At 40.9% G+C, this 20602-nt stretch overlaps 1 protein-coding gene across 1 annotated transcript in view; it reads left to right on the top strand.

The window, feature by feature from the left end:
* Positions 1-10652, top strand: part of LOC129706006 (titin-like) — a 174445-nt gene extending 163793 nt beyond the window's left edge. Inside the window, 3 exon segments of the mRNA XM_055649976.1 lie at positions 2201-2361; positions 3768-3903; positions 6518-10652. Coding sequence (XP_055505951.1) covers positions 2201-2361; positions 3768-3903; positions 6518-6673 — 453 coding nt within the window. The 3' untranslated portion in view covers positions 6674-10652.
* The last annotated feature ends 9950 nt before the right edge of the window (positions 10653-20602 follow it).

Below are 20602 nucleotides of genomic sequence, written 5' to 3'. Positions count from 1 at the left end.
ATCGGCCTGCCAGGGAATTTGTGCCCCCCTCCTTGTTTTAAAAGGGATTTACTATGCCCCGAGCCATTTGTCCCGGCGGCCGAGGTGGGGATGAATCACCCAGTGTGGGTGTCAGGGTCCGGGGGTCGAGGGGGGGGGGAAATCACCCTGGAGTGGGTGTTGGGGTCCGATGGCGGTGCATCGCGGTCAGTGACTCTGGGTGGGCGGAGGGACCAGCCTGTCCCACACCTCTGCTCCACCCGACCCATAGCCCGTCACAGTGCGGCCTCACGGGGGAGACGAGGCGGAGGGCGGCCGTGGGAGGGTGGGGGTAACCCGAGAGATGCCCTCCTTTGGCCGCTTACAACTGGGTGCTCGGGTTCAGAGTGCACAGTTTGCTATGGCTTGTGTGTGAAAATGACCCCCACCCTCCCGTCTTCACCAACCAGTGATGTGGTGGATGCGGGTGGTTGGGCCAATCGCTGACAAGTCCCCCCCCCCTCCCCCCCGGAGCGTCATGTCCGTTATTTGATTTTTCTGTTGATCGGCCATTCAGTTAGTTGGCTTGTAGGCCACGCAGCCTTTCGTTTAGGTGGCGTTTCGGCAGAGCAGCCATTCGGTGAGTTTGCGTTTAGGCGATGCAGCCTTTTGGTGAGTTTGCGTTTAGGTGTCCCGCCCTTTTGGTTAGTTCGCATTTCGGCATCCCACCCTTTCTGTTAGTTGACGTTTCGGCTACGTACACTTTCGGTTATTTGGCGTTTCGGCTTAGTTTCCATTTGGTTATTTGGCTTCCATTTCTTTGTTTCGGCTTCTCGTCCTTCGACGCCACATCCGCACATGGCAGAATATAGTTCGCAGGGGATAGTTGAGACATATGCCATTGTTCAGATTCTGACAGCCAGCCATGAAGTGTAAAATAGATGCACAACAAAGCTGAGAATGTTAAAACTGCTGTTATTGGCCAGAACTTACCAGTAACCAAAGTTACTGAAGCTCCAATAACACTTGCTGCAGCAAAAGCAAAAATGTTTTCTTGCCCAGAGCATTCTTTTGGGAAATTGTACTTTCAACTCCATCGCTATTTCCAGTGGCTTGGACAATCTAGATGACTCCAAAAGTTGTCTGAACATTGTTGGGAAAATCCTGATGTCATTTTAAAATGTATTATATACAACAACAGTGCTTCAACAAGGCCAACGTTTGCTGAATATATTAGTCTAATATGCCACAAATCCGGACTGGGTGCTATATTCATCTTCTAATCAGAAATCCTGTTCTTTGTCAGCCTAAGGTCATTCTTTTGGAATGATCAATGCTGGCCCCGCTAATGAGAAAATTGCTTATTTTAGCTGTTGATACTCGTGTACCTTTTTTCCCCTGAGCAGGAATGGTTATGAAGAGTATAACTAGGCAAGAATAGTCATTCTACCAACAGCCTTGATCTTTTCTGTCTCGGCTGTTAGGTCAGTTCTCACCATTTTGGTTCTCCTTATTCAATGCTCATAGGTATGTGGAACAATGAACATAGGTGATCTGTGTGGGGTGAATGGTAATTAATGTTGTGCTCTGTTGCCTTTGGTGAAATTGCTGTCTTGTGAACCAAAGAGCTGTATAGATGTGTCCTGAGATTTTTACACTGTTTGCAAATAAATGTGATGTGGGTAGTATGTCTCATGGACTAAATGTACAGTAAATGTACAGCACATTTTGGTTTCGATTATTGTCACATGTCAGTTTAGTTTATTGTCAGAGCAGAAAGACAATACATAATTATAAACGAGCCATCCACAGTGTACAGATGCATGATAAAGGGAATAACATGTCAACGATTAGTGCAAGGGAAAGTCCGATCACAGAAGTCAGAGGATCTCCAATGAGGTCTTAGCTCGGGTCTCCTCTCTAGTTGTTGGTAGGATGGTTATGTTGCCTCACTTTTGTTGTACTTGACCTCCCAAATCATTCACAGAATTAAAGAAAGTTACCGATGAGCTGGGAACACTAGAGCAGTGAATATAATAGCAAAAGATGAACGATAAAACCTTACAATAGACAGTGGTTACAAATATACATTTATCATGGCTTTACCATTGGCATCTGAGATACAATTTCAAAGCATCGTGCTGTAAAATGTCCAAAACGTCCAAGGTCACTTGACTATTAATTGCTTGGCTTCACCTATTCAGCCTCTCTGACAATATATTTGTTTCTTCCCTTGCTTCAGGATAAATCTGGAGAGAAAAACCATGTCAAGCAATTCCACTTTACAGGCTGGCCTGACCATGGCGTTCCGAGCACTACCGGGATCCTCATCAAGTTCAGGAACTTAGTGCGGGATTACATCAATCAGCACCCAGTGAGTGGGCCTACTGTCGTGCACTGCAGGTGATTCTATTTCACTAATTTTTGAGGACTGCCTGATATCTTATTTATCTATCCAAAGTGCAGTATTTAAGTAGCTCTCAGGGTGAGCTGGGAGCTGGTCATACCAATGCCCGTGTAACAATGGATGGTTAAAATGAAGCAACATAATTTAAAATTCTTGCTTTGAAGCACACCCATGTCATCTCCAGATAGTTACCAGGCAATGCTGCCGAAGAGCTATCAAGGCCTCCAAGATTTCAAGTTTTCAATACCAGTGAAGCTTCTGAACGCTTTTGAGGCACCTAGAGAGTATCTGTAATTCTGCCCCCGTTGATAAGGTTTTGCAGCAGCACCTTTCATTTGTTCTACCTTTTGGTAATCTGTTCAGCACCAGTGGTGATGTGAGGGTGGGAGGGGTTATTGTCTCCCCAATCTTTATTTTCCTCTGCTATGTTCCAGCTAAAATGGACGAATAGTTTGCTGGAACATTCAGTAAAACTGAGATAAAATCCTATCATCATCTGATGAATGGGTTTGCCACATATTCCGCAGATTTTCGTTGTAATGTAAGGGAAATAAAGACGCATGTAACAGGGTCAGAAGGGATGAGGTGCATGGAGGCACAGGAAGTCTGAGCTGGCGATGGAGGGAGGCAAACTAAGGCACTGGAGAAGAAATAATTTACTTAGATGGTACTGTTACCATTGGTTTTCTGCTAAATTATTTAATGTGGTTCCATGTTCAGTTTTTTTTCTTTCTATTTATGATGTGTGTCAAGATACCAGCTACTGCTGCTGGAACATTCCATTTCCCAAATTCAGTATTAAGTACCCCCAGATAAAGTTGATAGATCAATTTAAAATCTAGCATTCCCCTTGACACCTTAATATGTTGTTACCATTAATAAATTACAAATAATAACACCTTAGCAGTTGAAAAGCATATAAAGATGCATCAGGGTGATTTTTGATTATCCATTTCCCACATCAGCTGAGTTCAGGTTTGGATTTGTTTATTATCGCTTCATAAACTAGGGTGCAATGGAATTTCTTGTTCGCATGAGGCCCATCAAATAAACAATATAGATACAACAATAATGCAAACAACAAATATCAAACAGTGGAATGGTGCAAATATTGTATTTTTGAACCTGCTGTGTGAAATTATGAATCAATGTTAAATAATTGTCATGCATATGTTGTGTGCCCAAGTTTGAGGTAATAAAGGTTGTTCAAATCACATTCACCCTTATATATGTTGCTCTTCACTCTATAAGAATGACAGTATTTCAACATGCTCCAATGATTAAAGGCTGACATTTAACATTTCTAGCAACAAATATTGAGAGTGGGGGGTGAAGTTTCACAAGGGTGCTTAAATGTCCTTCATGCTTGCAACATGACCAACAATCTTTTTTTTTTACAAAGTGCCGGAGTTGGTCGAACAGGAACATTCATTTCCATCGACAATATGATTCAGCAGATAGACAACAACAGAAAGGTCGATATCTGGGGTACAGTTTACCAGCTCAGAATGAACCGGCCACTGATGGTGCAAACTGAGGTAAGGCACTTTGCTGCAGCAAATAGATGTCGATCCGCAAAAAAGATTAATTACCATTTGGTAACTTACATGGATAACATCAAAAGAACTATAAGGCCTTTATTCACTGGCAGTTTTCCATATGCTGGAAGTGAATGAGATTCCAAACTTTGGCAAAAAACAACCTTTGCGGCTCTCAAAGTACTGTGGTTCTTCAATTTACAGATGTTTTAGTTATGAATTTTTAATGTAAACTAGTGAATCTTTGATTTATGAATCAAATTTTCTGCTATAAAGAAGAGCATGTGTTCAGAGAATTGCAGTACCAGAGGACCCACGATATAATTTGCCCATTCTTTTTGATTTCTGCAATTTTGTTTGAAATATTTTCCAGGAATGCATCCCTTTAGCAAATCAAGGAATTGTTGCATTCTATGCCCAATTAATGAAGGACTGGTTCCCATATGCCGCTTTAACCACTTTATCGTCCTTCTGTCCTACAATTCTCTCTGGAACTTTGCCATTCGTGGTGTAAATCCTCGCCGCAATAGACTCACCTTACATTTATCTGTTGTAAACTCCATCTGCCATTTCTCAGCTTATTTCACCAACATATTCAGATCACCCTGTAGCCTATGACGACCATCCATATTGTTAACAACTCAAATCAAGCTTAGTGTCTTATGTGAACTTACTGATCATGTGCTCTACATCCACATCAAATTATACACATACATTATAAACAGCAAGGGTCCCAGCAATGGACCCTGGAGAATACCATTAGTCACGTCATCCAATCACAAAACCAACCTTGTACCATCAACCTTGTCAACTTGCAAGTCTAACATCAATAGTAAAGTCATGAACATGTACAGCGTGATGTCTAACATTTTGGAGCAGTCTCCTTTGTGGGACCTTGTCAACGACCTTACTGAAGTCCACATGTACTGCAATGCCCTCGTCAATACATGTTATCTACTCAACAAAATCAAACTCAAACTCAACAGATTAGTCAGACTAGATCTGCCCTCAACAAAGCCAAGCTGGCAATTTCTGAATAGCTTCTGCCTTTCCAAGTGATCATTAATCCAGGATGTCATTAAGTTTTAATGGGTGCAAACGAGATTCACCAGGAAGTTATCTGAGGTTGCGGGCTTGAGTTACGGGGAAAGATTGGATAGTCTGGGAATTTTTTCTTTGGAGAGCAGGAGTCTGTGGGATGACTTTTATCGAGGTGTACAAGATCATGAGGGACAGCAATAAATTGAACGTTCAGTCTTTTCTCAATAGAAGATTCCAAAACTAATTGACGTAGGAGGCGAGAGATTTAAGGAGAACCTCAGGCAATTTTTTCCACACGGAGGGTGGTTCGTATTTAGAATCTGCCAGAGGAAGTTATAGAAGTCGACGTGAATGCATCTTTCAAAAGATATTTGGACAGATATGTGGATAGGAAGTGTTAAGAACAATATGGGCCAAATCCACCTCCAGTTTAAATTCCATTTGGAATATTTTGGAGGACCAAGAACCAGGCAAATGGGACTAGGTCAGCATGGGCAAGGTGGTTTAAAGAGTCTGTTTCCACACTGTACGTGTCCATGACTTTACTATTGATGTTAAACTTGCAAGACTGTAATTATCAGACATTTTCCTCTTCCCTTCTTAACAAGGGGCCCACATTTGCTGTCCTCCAGTTATCAAAACTAATAGAACAGTGGTCACTGTCCAAAAGGCACTTCTATGAACACTTAATCTGCCTGTTCCTCCCAATTTCCTAAGACTAGATTTCCTTTTCCCATGTAAGGCCCTCTACATATTGCCTGAGGAAAATTTCCTGAACACATTTGACAAATTCTGCCCCATCTAACCCTTTTTGTACTATGACATTCGCAGTCAATATTGGGAAAGTTAAAATCTCCTAATATGACACTTTATTAGTCCTGCAGCTGTCTGCAATCTCCTGGCATATTTGCACTTCTAATTCCTGTTGACCACTTTGAGGCCTTTAGTAATCACCCCTTTCTTATTTCTCAGCACCTCCCATATAGCCTCACTGGGCGAACTATGGAATTTGTGGAATTCTCTGCCACAGAAAGTAGTTGAGGCCAGTTCATTGGCTAAATTTAAGAGGGAGTTGGATGTGGGCCTTGTGGCTAAAGGGATCAGGGGGTATGGAGAGAAGGCTGGTACAGGATACTGAGTTGGATGATCAGCCATGATCATATTGAATGGCGGTGTAGGCTCGAAGGGCCGAATGGCCTACTCCTGCCATTGGTCCCTTGTATCCTTCCTCCCATGACCCGTGTTGGCATTCTCCAAATCCTTTGAAATGAATGAGGACATGCTCCCCCCCCCCCCCCCCCCCATCCTTGTATAATGATTTAATTTGAAAGGGATATTTCATAAGTTTGCTCATGTTAACTGCTACATCTAAAACCTCTACTCTTAGTCCTTTACTTACAGCATTGAGGCAGAATTAGTAATCACTGTCATACTGAAGAAAGAAAGTGGGAGTAATGCAGCACTAAATTAGTGATGGGTTTGTTTGTCGAGTAATTCAAGCATTAAGCTGGAAGTTGCAATTCTGAGCTGTCCTCGTAGCCTCGTGTCACTAACTTCCCTTTTCTCTCACCAGTCTCAGTATGTTTTCCTAAACCAGTGCGCCATGGAGTATATAAAATCAAGCAAACAGCAATCCGAAGAGGCAATCTACGAAAACGCACCTGCCCTCATCTATGAGAATACGTCTGCCATCCGAGCTGCCCAAGCAAGCAATGGCCACATACTTTAATGGAAATGACCCTGGAGCCTCCGTTTTAAATTTAACTCCACCTTTTTTTAATTTAATTTTGTAAATTGTAAATGGACTTTATTTTTTAGAAAGATTGTATATTCATTTGGTAAGATATATTTAGAAGTTCCTTTTATTGCTGAATTACTATTTTTTCAAATACGTATCTATTCTGGTACAATAGCTGGGCAGTGCTCAGCTACTGCAGGAAATCTTTGCCAATTGTTCCTGAACTTCAGGAATGCCTTCAAATCTTTGATAATCTCTGCATAATTCATTGCAAATTGTGAGTCCTTTTGAGCTTTCTTCACTGATGTTTCCTCATTTGAGTTCATGCTCTCGTTTCATGACAAATGTGACCTATTCAAGGTAATGCCAATTGGTGTTTGAAGCAGTCATTGTTTTCAATATTTGAGGCTTAACTACTCCTGACATATTCATAAAGAAGCACTTGTAAATATTGTTAAAATCCGGCACAAACTTGTTTCCAGAAATGATTCATAAAATTTGATACTTTGATAAGTATCATAAAAAAAATCTGAAATTAAAAATAAAATATTATGTAGGGTTATTGCTTTCTTCAAGCTCATGCCACAGCTTAATTAAGAACCATTTATGTAGTATTGTTGTATAAAGTGAAGTGGAAAGGTAGCTGGTTCATTCAGCAAACCCACCTTTGCATGAATGTTTAATTCTGCTGTTTTCAAGTTCCAGAGAGAAATGATATTTAGCCTGTACTGCAGTGCTGAAATTAAGATACAATCAGTTTACAGGATGTTAACCAAAACCAGACTTCTCAAACAGTGACTATAAAGTATGTCCTGTCAGAGAAGGCACTGCGTACTGAGCCTATAACAGACAAAACAGTGAAAAATGTTGGCTTAAAGAGGGGAAAAATTATCTTCCATGTGAGTGTACTCACAATACTGAATGATAAATTGGATATCAAGTTCTTTATGGGATTAAATGTTTAAGGCAATGCATAATCAAAGTTTTTTTTCTGTAATATTGTCATTGCTATAAGCAGTGAGGCATATCCTAATCTAGCCGAGGTTCTGTAAAGAATCTCTCTTGAATTGGTCAATCTTAAGAAATGCAGAGGTGTGGTTCTGTCTCTGAGTTGCACTGAGGAACAAAGGGAAGTCTCTCTCTGTGATGGCAGTCCGTCACTCCGAGACGGATACGCATTCAATATCTGTTCCATACCTAGTTATTTTAAAGGACCTCATCTTTAAATCTGATTTGATCTAATATTTGTAGTGGAAAGTTAATTAAATCTCTCTTGGTATAAGTAAATTTTATATCCTTTTGCTAAATATTTGTAACCAGATTTGGAAGCTTATTTACTTTCAAACTACTTTAAATACAACCATAATATATTAGCTGGACTTAATCCTGAATAACCAGGAGAGGAAGTCAGTGAACTCCAGCCAAGTATTTTCCAATGAACTTGTTTTGAATTCAAGACCATGATTGTAACTGGTGTATTGATTCATTCTCTTATTAGAAACTGCATCGATTGGAGCAGGATTGTTACGTGGTTTTATATGGTGATCACGTCTTTGTGAAACACTACCTGAGGATTCAGTTTTGCTGTAACCATGCGCAACAGGGTTTCCTTAAGTCTGGCAGGGAATCCCATGTTCAGCAGAAACAGCACATCATGTCTGTCAAGTAGATTTTCATTTCTTGTCTCTCATAGGGAGTGTCACTGACGAAACTTGTCATGATTAGTATAGATGAGCTGTTTGATTTTTCTCTGGGGAGGGCAAACTAATTGAGAAACCCAAGTCCAAACAAGAAAGTTTTTAGCATAAAGTAAAGATCCGCAACACTGCACCAAGTTCAAACTCAAAAAAATGCAAACGCAATCAATGTATGCATTTGGATATTAAAACATAATGATAAACCATTTTTACATTAGGTGATAAGGGAATGTGGTGATTGCATTACTATATACTTTTGGAGCTGATTTAATTTCCATTAAAACTGTTAAAACCATGTACACTCAGAAGTGAATTTTTAATATTTGATTTATAACTGCGAAGGAATTAGTTATTAAGGATCACAGGGTCATTATTTTTATATTATGCCATATGTGAAGGGGGATAGTAGGATGGGGAGGCCAGTTATATCTGGCCAAAGGTACAATAGCTGTTCACTCTCAGGGACTCCAAGGCTCCCTCTCCATGTGAAAATTGGGCCAAATCCAATACAGGGATCTCGTCATGATGGCCAAAAAAATCCTTCTGAAGAATATTTTTTAGCTAGACATATCTAACTATATAATTTAACATTTATTATTCCTCCTTGTCGAATGCTTTGGAGAACTACAACTTATTGATTTTTATAAGCACTTTATCTGGTGAACGTTTAGTGTGTGCAGGCATCTGATTTAAATCAATCACCACCTTGTGATGCATGAACGGGTATCCATGGCATGCTTAACAGAGCTGATTTTGTGCATCCATGTGTCATGTCTGTTTTGTACTCTCCTCCACCATTTCTCCCTTTCCCATTTGGACATTTTGTAATGCAGGTTCTATCTGCAGATACAATTCTTTTCAGTGTGTATCTTCTAAACTGATCAGTGAATATTATCATTATTTTAAAGATGTTTTTACCTCGTCTAACTCTTGTATTTGTTGTGGTCCCTAATGTCAGCTACTGACGAGAAATTACTGAACACAGTGTCAGACCTCGAAGTTGTTACTTGGGTCACAGGAGTATAATGGCTATCCTATTCTGTGGCATTTTGTTTTAATCTAAATCATTCTCCTGAAGAAAGTTAACAGCAAAGCTGTAGGCACTTTCCATGCTTGGAAATCACATCCTAACGGCCATTCCACCTGACTGAGTCCAGGTTGAAGTTATACTTGAACGGTTTTTGTTTTGAGTTTATTTATATTTCATATTCACATGCGATTTTTTTCCGAAGAAAGTCACCCGTGCACCCCCACATGCCCAGCCCTGACCTCCACCCTCAGCACCAGCCCAGCTACGAGGAGACCTGAACTGTTTTTGTCTGCAATCTGTTAATATATGTTAGTCTAGGCCCTTCCAATTATGTATGGCTGTGTGCTGGCCTAAGTGAAGCACAATGACCTCTTGGTAATTTTTACGTAGTTTTGCAATTCTGGACCTGTAGCCCCCCAGCAGAGATTGAAGCTATCATGGGCGCTCTTTTGTCATCTATTTTCAGTGCCACTGTTTCAGTCCTTCCTGCGCTTCTGGAGAGTTTAAGATACAGCTAATTCCTCTACCTTAAAGCTTGAGGAATGGCAAATGCATCAAAGGTCCCCATTCACTCTACTGAAGTACACCTTCTGTCAGCTGATAGCATTGTCATTTGGTGAGGATAGAATTAAAATGCACTGTGCTTGACGAGCCTTTCGTGGGGAAGTAACAGAGTGAAAAGAACATGAAGTATTTTCTGACGTGATATGTTTCCATCTCCATTACAACTCAATAGAACAGCGGCGCTCTTCTGATTTTTGCTGTCGTTTTAAATGTAGAAAAACCTGTCTGCCTTTGGCACAAAGTTTTACAAGGGTAGAAGTGATCAGGGGTATAGGAATAGAGCACAGTGTTGAATGAGAACTATGAGTATTAACACTGCAGGGAGGTAGAAATAAGGAAGCAAGAAACTGTAAGCAATAGCACTTTCTATCAATTGTTTAACCAGAAGGATCAAATTTAAATTAGATATGTGTATGTATATAAGGATGTATATCAGATAATATGTAGCACTGTATTGTTGAATTGCACTGGATGCATCTGGAGGAAATCAATTTATCCTGTCTGTTCTCTGACTCACTGAGATGTAATTTTATCAGATGTAGAGTAATATTTTTCATTGTGATTATCCGATACACCTCCAATGTCATTTTGATCTTGCTATGTTACAATGATGTAAAAATCCTGTTTTATAAGTGACATAATGATTAATTTTGCTATTAAAATGATCTTTTTATTCTGTGACTTTGTGTTTAGAAATATGATCAAGAATTGAACGAGCACGGAAGTAGCAGAAATGAATGAATGAATGCCAGATATTTACACCATCAAAAATGCAAATAGACAATTTTAAGGCAACCTTCCAGCTGATTTAAGCACTCCCTCGTCAGGTACAGCATGATTATAAAGCAGCTTCAAGGGGCTGTCCCACTTTCATGAGGTCATTTACGAATTCTCCCAAGTTTTCCCCTTGATTCAAACTTGCAGAATGTTTGTTTCTTGGTGTCTTGGTCCTCCAAAATATTCCAAATGGAATTTAAACTGGAGGTGGTGGAGGGAAGATTTAACGAGTCCATAGGAGGTCGTAGATATATTGTAGCAGCTCGTAATGCTAGCCGTAGGTACTTGCGGCATCAGGTAAGTCGGGACGTTTTTTCCAGCCTGATACAAAATATCCACGAGTGAAAAAATGGTTGGGATGAAAGAAATTGCAACATTTTACTCGTAAGGAGGGCAACGAAATAGTCGGGAGAATTTGTAGACACACTCGTGGGAGTTCGTGAACACAGACGTGGAAGGTCGTAGGAGTTCGTAGATTGCCACGATCTTGATTTTATTTTTTGGTCCTTTAAGCTCGGTTTTGAATTAAGTCGTGAAAGTGGGACAGGCCCTTCACTGTTTCTCCAACACTTCCCCAAGTTAAAGAACAATCAGTTGGTTTCAACACCACCCGATTGTAAGTGAAAACTTTTCCAGAGCCTCATTTCTCAGCAAACGTCAGAACTCTTGGCAGTATCAGAAAATGTTGGGTATATGCAGCTATTTGGGAGGAGATAATTGCTTATCTTGCATTATAGACAACTTGCATCTAATCTAACAACAGCAAGAGATACCAATAAATATCTACAGTGAAATAAAGTGCCTTGAGAGACTTTGTCTAATTATCATCAAACGTTGACACCAGTCAGAACATGTGTCGAAAGCGAAAATCATGCTTAACAAACCTACTGCAGTTTTTGAGGACGTAACTGGTAGAATAGATAAAAGGGATCAGTGGATGTGATGCATTTAGACTCGCCAAAGATTTCTTTTGAGGTCCCACACAAAAGGTTAGGGTGTAAAAGAAAGATTCCAAGGGGAGTAAGGGGCGACCGTGTCTGACAAGGGAAATCAGGGACAGGGTTAAAATAAAAGAGAAGAAGTACAGCATAGCAAAGATGAACGGGAAGCAAGAGGATTGGGTAATGTTTAAAGAGCAACAGAAGATAACTAAAAAGGCAATACAGGGAGAAAAGATGAGGTACAAAGGTAAGCTAGCCAAGAATATAAAGTAAAAGCTTCTTTAGGTATGTGAAGAGGAAAAAATTAATTAAGACCAAAGTTGGACCCTTGAAGACTGAAAAAGGAGAATTTATTATGGGGAACAAGGAAATGGCAGATGAGTTGAGCAGGTACTTTGGATCCATCTTCACTAAGGAGGACACAAACAATCTTCCTGTTGTACTAGTGGCCAGAGGATCTAGGGTGACTGAGGAACTGAAGGAAATCCACATTATGCAGGAAATGGTGTTGGGTAGACTGATGGGACTGAAGGCTGATAAATCCCCAGGGCCTGATGGCCTGCATCCCAGGGTACTTAAGGAAGTGGCTCTAGAAATCGTGGATGCATTGGTGTTCATTTTCCAATGTTCTATAGATTCAGGATCAGTTCTGGTGGATTGGAGGGTAGCTAATGGTATCCCACTTTTTAAGAAAGGCGGGAGAGAGAAAACAGGGAATTATAGACCAGTTAACCTGACATCAGTGGTGGGGAAGATGCTGAAGTCAATCAAAAAATATGAAATAGCGGCACATTTGGATAGCAGTAACAGGATCGATCTAAGTCAGCGTGGATTTACGAAGGCGAAATCATGCTTGACTAATCTTCTGGAATATTTTGAGGATGCAACTAGGAAAATGGACAAGGAGAGCCAGTGGACGTAGTGTACCTGGACTTTCAGAAAGCATTTGATAAGGTCCCACATAGGAGTTTAGTGGGAAAAATTAGGGCACATGGTATTGGGGGTAGAGTGCGGACATGGATTGAAACATAGTTGGAAGACAGGAAACAAAGAGAAGAGATTAATGGATTCCTTTCAGAATGGCAGGCAGTGACTAGTAGGGTACCGCAAGGCTTGGTGCTGGGACCGCAGCTATTTACAACATACATCAATGATTTAGATGAAGGGATTCAAAGTAACATTAGCAAATTTGTAGATGACACAAAGCTGGGTGGCAGAGTACACTGTGAAGAGGATGCTATTAGAATGCAGAGTGACTTGGACAGATTGGGTGAGTGGGCAGATGCATGGCAGATGCAGTTTAATGTGGATAAGTGTGAGGTTACCCACATTGGTGACAAAAACAGGAAGGCAGATTATTATCTAAATGATGTCAAGTTGAGAAATGGGGAAGTACAATGAAAAGAGGCTCCAATATCATTTCGACTAGTTGGTATGTGAGCAAATGCATGGGAGATGCAGTTTTATGTGGAAAAATGTGAGGTTGGCCATTTTAGTTCCAAAAGCAGAAATATATTATCTGAACAGTGGAAGATTGGTGGAAAACCCATGACAATGGAGCCTTGGTGTCCCAACTTGTCTGCTAATGTTCAGGTGCAATGTTAGTTGGAGAGAAAATGACACATTAGCCTTCATTGCACGAGGATTTGAGTGCTGGAACATGGATGTCATGCTGCACATTGGAGAAATGGGGATAGAGGCAGGAACAGAGTATGAAATGGATGACCAGCTCAGGTCTTGTTAAATGGTGGACCAGGCCCGAAAAACCAAATGGTGTACATTGGCTCCGATTTTCTACATTGCAGAAGGAGATAGTAGAACCAAATGTGTAAACAGAGCATATTTTTCAATGTCACTTTGTAGGAAGAAAGGCGATATTGCAGCCATGTTAGCTGAAGGAATGAACCTAAAAGATAGAGTGATACAAATGGAAGATAAACATGAGACTAGAAGCAAAGGGCTGCAAAGTATAATCAGACAGTAGGAAAGTACAAAGGTGGAGAACAGGAAGATCATGGAGGGATCCACCTTTTTAAATTGAAATTGGAGTAGGCCAGCTGTCCCAGTCGATAAATTTGTGGTGAACTGTTTGCTTTGTGCTTTCTCACCTTACCACCACATTGTTTGCCAAAACTTGTCTCCAATTTCACTGCACTTTTTTGGTCTATTCAAAACTCCAAAGATTTGCAAACCTTTGTATTGGTGAGTTTCTCTTCAAAGACCAATCACTCCTTCATCCTAAGAACAAAAATAGAACAATGAAAGAACTCAATGGATCAAGCATTTTTTTTCTAAATTTCAGCATCTGCAGTCTCTTGGCTTTGTATCTTTAAGTTATAATGTATGTATAAGTTAGCCCTCTTTATTGCTTCATTGTTTTCCCTTGAGTGGAAATTAAATTCATATATCTTATTGTCTCCATTTTTAGTTGCCTCCATTTTTGCCACTATGCAAAGAAAATCAAAATATGTTTAACATGTCAACCACTTATTTGCCACAATAATTTATTATTTCATTTTATTAACAGGATCTTTTTTAACCCCCTACCTTTTTATAATAGTGGAATGTTCTTTGCCGATTTATTACCAATAAATTATTACCACCAATATTTTGGTAAATTGTAGCTGCTACCTAAAACTCTCCCTTGCTACGGCTTGCACTCTAAGCTACTCCATTAAATCCAGTGCTATTGATAACTCTTTTATCCAAGGATGGCTGCATTGAAATTATTTATGTATGAAATAATACTGGGGTGCTGGCTCGTAAGGCCGAATGGCCTACTCCTGCACCTATTGTCTATTGTCTAAACTATTGCGTTATTCTTAGTTTGGCTATGGGTAAACTTTCTATCTAATTTATCAAACGATCTTTACCCATTGACATATTTATGATATGCTTTATTTCAGCTCGGGTCTGGTGTCTTAGTGATCTGTAACTCACCTCAACTGTAAACAAAATTCTATTAAATTGTGACCACTTTTCCTTGGTGAATCCCTCAGCATGAGATTATTTTAAGCAATGAGAAGGAGTTGATTAATAATGTAAAAAATAGCCTGTATCCCAAATATTTTCTATGATCTTTAATACTAAATGCATTTTATAATTTGCTTGCTGTATTCAGCCTTGGGATCTCTTAAACCAATAGATCCTCCAAATTTAATTTTCTAATTTGATTCGCCAAGTTTATGAAGTTTAATGACCTGTGATTTTTGCATTCTCCTCCCAGATGCCCATCAATTTCCCCCTGACTCTTCTGTCACCCACCTACATCAGGTGCAATTTTACAGTACTGAACCAGGTCAACTTTGAGCCAATTTTAACAAGCTCACGCATGCAGAATGCTCGATAAGTGGATCCAGAGCACTGGAAGAGTTTTCCCTGGAGACTATTAGCAGAGCTGCAACGTGGGTAAAAACCAATCACCAGTGTCTCCTTCTCCACCCACTTGTTTCTCAGAATAAGTGCCTCAGAATCTTCCTAAAAGCAGGTTATAGGACAAACAGATAGTGAAAAACAATGAACGAGAAGAGGAAGGGCTGTATTCCAATTTGGCTGAAGCAGACAATATCAAACAGTTAAACAAGCTGCAACAATTAAACTGGAGCTTCGATTACTGCAGCTGTGTCAGAAATTTCAAATGGCAGTGTCACTCGAGTGCCTCATCAGAGCTACCTCGGGCTTTGATCTTCCTGCGTCCTGCTGGCATTGAAACTAATCACTGGGCACAGCTGTCTGTGAGGAGAATACCTTATGGATAAAAGCCAGAAGAACCCAGGACATTACTCATGGCCTGCTGCAATGTAAGTATCCAGGAAGGAGGATGACTCGATTGCTCAGTTAGTTGCAGTTCTGCTGGGTGTTAAAGTTGGCAGCTGTAGAGTGGTGGAAACCAGTGCCCGCTGGCATATCATCCTATTCCGACTCTAAACACTGAGTAGACCTCATTTTGAAAATCAGAATAAAAAGCAAAAATATTTGTTAATGCTATTATTGTGTAAGTAATGGAGATATCTGCTTAGTGAAATGGAATGACTGGTTTGAGAAAAGCTCACATATTTACTATTAATACTATGTGTGCAATGTAATACACGTGATATTAGTACAGAGCTATGTGTACTGTATTATTGTGTATCATGAATGTGTGCATGCTTGTATGTATGCAATTGTTATCTAAAGACTTGTATTTATAATTATATCTCTGTTTTGTGTTGTAATTGAAGAATTGATTACACACAGGACTTGAGTCTGGGAAACATACTACAGTCTACTGTGCCATGTAACGTCGGTGCTGTGGAAAACATTGAGCATTTATTTAATGGTTCCACATGCAGTGTTCCACTGTCACTTCTGTTACTATGCCAGCTGGTGGCATAATAGGCACTGTGTTAAAGGGGTTTACTCTCCATGAATGTTGTGTTATATCATGTTATACTTTGAGAGTCACATAGTTGATCAAACTGCTAATCGAAATGCTGCAATTTTTCAAAGAAAGATAACACTGCCAGTGTTTATTGTTGGTAAAGTGCCAGTTTTGTATTCGTGCATTGCAAAACATTGATAGCACAAATGTTAAGCTGCTCTGAATTAATAAACGGCAGCCACAGATGTATTCGCTCACTATAATTTGGCCTTAATGCCTCTCAGTGAAGGAATACATTAACCATTCTGATACCTCGTATTTGAATTCAAATGTTCATAAAACGTCAAGATGTGTTCCATGTGTTATAATTATTCCCAATGCCTGAGACATGCAGATCCAGTTTTAACTATTAAAAATCACAATGCAGCAGATATTGTAGAATGATGCCAGCTTCAACTTTTGTCAAAGGAAGGGTACCGTAGACCAGTCTATATTAGGTAAATACACAGGGTCAAATCTAGCGACAGGTTAAACGCTACATTAAGTTGATGAAGATTGGAAATGTTTTAACTAGCTCAATGATCTTAAAAAAATAGAATCTTTCCTCTGGGCGATAATGATAGGTTTGTTTTGTTTCCAGTCCTATGCCTTCTACATCCCCAGATGGGGGTAAGAAAGTCAAGGCTGAACTTACAAATAGTGTATGCTGCAAATATTCTGTGAATAGGATAAAAGAAAATACATTTTGTGCCTTGTGCAATGTGTATTCATTGGGCTGAGAGGAAAGCACATTTACTTATGGAAATTGCAATGATAGTACTTGCACACAATGACCCTCATTCAATAGACCAAGTAATGACCCTTGAAAGGCCAAGAAAGAGAAGGGATCAGGACATTCAGGTGGAGTAGTTTATTGCTGGAGGGATCTCGAATATGGGAGAGGCTGGTGGATGCTGCCAATATCATTGTGACCCATGTAAGTACTGTATAATTGCTTTTTTGAAACAGGATTGGCAAATATACCTCCCAGGGCCTGGGAACGGTTTCTGAGGTATTTTAGGAATTCAGATCATCTCTTTCTGCTTTATAATAACATGGCATGCATGCATGATTGGTGATGCTTGTTCCTCCTCACCTTGAGGTCTTTGGTATTTACCCTTCCAACATCGAAGGATCAATTATCCCATTGGGTCCATGCCGCTCTCAGAACCGCATCAGCACCATTCCCCAACTTATTTCCCTGCAACCTGTTCCCTCAGACATGCTCCCCCACCTCAATTCTCCGACCACCCAATTACACTTAGGGAGCTTTACAGTAGCTTTATCTGACAATTGACATGTCTGAGGGGTTTGAGAGGAAACCAGAGCACATAGGTCAGAACTGTGGGACAGCTCAGAAGAAGAGTCCCAACACCTGTCCATTCCCTTTACAAATGATGCCTGACCCGTTGAGTTTCTCCAGCAATCTGTGTTTTGAACTACGTTCAGCACTACCGGACTGAACCTGGTTAGTTGCAATTCCATACCTCGTCAGTTACAATTTATTGCTATATTGTATAAAATGTTACTAACAAATGTGACATCTATGATGGTAGACAAAAATGCTGGAGGAACTCAGCGGGTGAGACAGCAACTATGAAGCGAAGGAAATAGGCAACGTTTCGGGTTGAGACCCTTCTTCAGACTGATATGGTTGGGGGGTGCGGGAAGAAGAAAGGATGAGGCGGAGACAGTGGGCTGAGGGAGAGCTGGGGAGAGTTGGGAAGGGGAGCAGAAAGGAGAAGGGGAGGACTACCTGAAATTGGAGAAGTCAATGTTCATACCGCTGGGATGTAAACTGCCCAAGCGAAATATGAGGTGCTGCTCCTCCAATTTACGGTGGCCATGGAGGAGGCCCAGGACAGAAAAGTTGGATTCGGAATGGGAGGGGGGGTTGAAGTGCTGAGTCACTGGGAAATCAGGTAGGTTATTGCGAACTGAACTGAGATGTTGGGCGAAGCGGTCGCCAAGCCTACGCTTGCTTGGTCTCACCGATGTAGAGCAACTAACACCTAGAGCAGCGGATGCAATAGATGAGGTTGGAGGAGGTGCAGATGAACCTCTGCCACAACTGGAAAGACTGGGTCCTTGAATGGAGTTAAGGGGGGAGGTAAAGCGACAAGTGTAGCATTTCCTGCGGTTGCAAGGGAAAGTGCCAGGGGAGGGGGTGGTTTGGTTGGGAAGGGACGAATTGACCAGGGAGTTATGGAGTGAGCGGTCTCTGCAGAAAGCAGACAGGGGAGAAGATGTGGTCAGTGATAGTATCCCATTGGAGGTGGTGAAAATGTTGGAGGATTATCTGTTGTATATGACGGCTGGTATGGTGGAAGGTGAGGACAAAGGGGACTGCCCTTGTTACGAGTGGGGGGGATGGGAAGTGAGAGCAGAGTTACGGGGTATAGAAGAGACCCTGGTGAGGGTCCTTCTTAAACATATAGATCTATGAAAGTAGATCTGTGATAAATTGGTTGATCAAGATGAGACCACCACAAAGACACAATATATATTACAGTTTATAGGGAAAAAAATTTGCCTGCAAAAGTGGGAACCGTTATATGCAGAGATTTATGCATATTGGGAATCAGCAAAACTTTTGTGCTTGAAGATCTACTTTCATAACTAAGGGTTATTGGCCAAACTGGCTGCATTCCCAAGCATGGAAGCCACAAGGCAAGCATTGAGGCGTCATATTGCATACAATACCCTCCAGAAACAGAATGAGGAATTGAAGGAATGAGACGAGATGAAATCGACGAGCTCTTCAAAACATGAATATTTGTAGGAAGGGAAAAGGACCATGCTGGAGAAAGAGTGTAAGCAATGAAGGATAGGAGTGCACTAAGGGGGTGTGGGAGCAGATGTGACTGGGCATGGGGGGGGGGGGGGGGGGGGGGGGGGGGGGGGGGGGGGGAACAAAGCCTGCAAGCAACTCCTTCCTGCATCCAGATGTTTTTGTGAGGATGTCTGCTGAAGCGATCACTGTTATTTAAAAAGATTCAGAGCTTAGAATATAATACTCTTTAAATAATAGGTTTCTTTAGCCAAGTGCAGGAAAAGCTCTCCTGGCAATCCCTCCGTGAATCAGCTGGAGCTGGAAGTGCTTCAGGACAACAAGCTCAATGTTAATAGGTTTCGAGTAGGTTGTGCTCTGGACTATTCAACGTTGCAAGAAATGTGGTGTCTGTGGGTTTCTTCTGTTTTGCTGCTTGTGCGAGCAGACAGACTGAGGTGAAGCAATAAACAATATATTCTTTATTGAAGGCAGAACTCTCAACTGAGCCTGCGTCTGGGCATGGCAATTGACAATGTATCAAGAGTCATGCCGTGTTCTACAAACTGGTTCTTAAAGGCATATTACGCGTATACATACACCACATTAAGTATTGCGATTGCAGGAATTTGAAAGTATAATACTTTCCCCTACAGTGTTAAACGTTGGAATTTACAATTAAATACAACCTCCCGATGGTGCTGGGTTGAAGTTAGGAGTGATTGAAGCAGGAGCAGAGTTGTAACTCTATCCCCAATTTAAAGTCATATATTTTGCCTTTTTATAGTTTTTTTTAAAATTTGTAATTCCAAAATCCATATTTATACAGAAGATGGGCTATATAAACATGTCTCATGCCATCCTGGGTCTGATGACGTTCTCAGGATCTGCTTTGAAGAGGGATTTGAGTACATTATTGTATTGGTAATTTACGTGGAGACATTGCAATTTGAAATGGAAAATTTGGACACAATTGTTGTCAGTATGAGGTTCAATGTATGTTACATTTGGATGAAGTGTTAGAGATTGTAATGTCCCACAGTAACTGATTTCTGGCTGCCCATTGGCATACTTGCCTATTGTAGCTCCCAATAAAACCCAAGAAACTAATCATTGACTTCCGAAGGGACAAGTCAGGTGACCAGGTACCAGTTTTCATTGGTGGGTCAGCAGTGGAGAGAGTAACAACTTCAAATTCCTGGATGTTAACATCTCAAACACCCTGTCCTGGGCCTGTAACATTGACATCATCAAAAGGATGCAGTGTCAAAGTATCCTGACTGGCATCATGGACAGCTATGGCAATTTGCCCTCTTCTTGCTGCTTCTGTCGGGCAGGAGATGCAGAAACCTGAAGTCCCAAACCACCAGGTTCAGGAACAGCAGAGATTTCTCTGAAACGTTGGGGGTTGAGGTGAAAGAAGTAGATAACATGATGAGAGGCTCAGGTAAGGTTGACAGTCAGAACCTTTTTCCTAGGGTAGAAATGGCCAACACTAGAGGACATAGCTGTCTGGTGAAAGGGGACAAGTTTAATGGAGATATACAGGGCAAGACTCTTACACAGAGAATGGTGGGGTCCTGGAACATATTGCCTGGGGTGGTGGTGGGGCCATACAGCAGTGGTGTTTATGAGGCTTTTATATAGACACATGGAATAGAGGGATATAGATTGTGTGCAAGTAAATGAGATCAGTTTAACTTGGCATCATGTTCAGCACAAACAAAGTTCCTATGCTGTAC

This window comes from Leucoraja erinacea, chromosome 18, assembly GCF_028641065.1.
Source record: "Leucoraja erinacea ecotype New England chromosome 18, Leri_hhj_1, whole genome shotgun sequence".
Classification (NCBI taxonomy): domain Eukaryota; kingdom Metazoa; phylum Chordata; class Chondrichthyes; order Rajiformes; family Rajidae; genus Leucoraja; species Leucoraja erinaceus.
The sequence above is the reverse complement of the archived record's forward strand: the minus strand, read 5'-3'. Positions and strand labels throughout refer to the sequence as shown.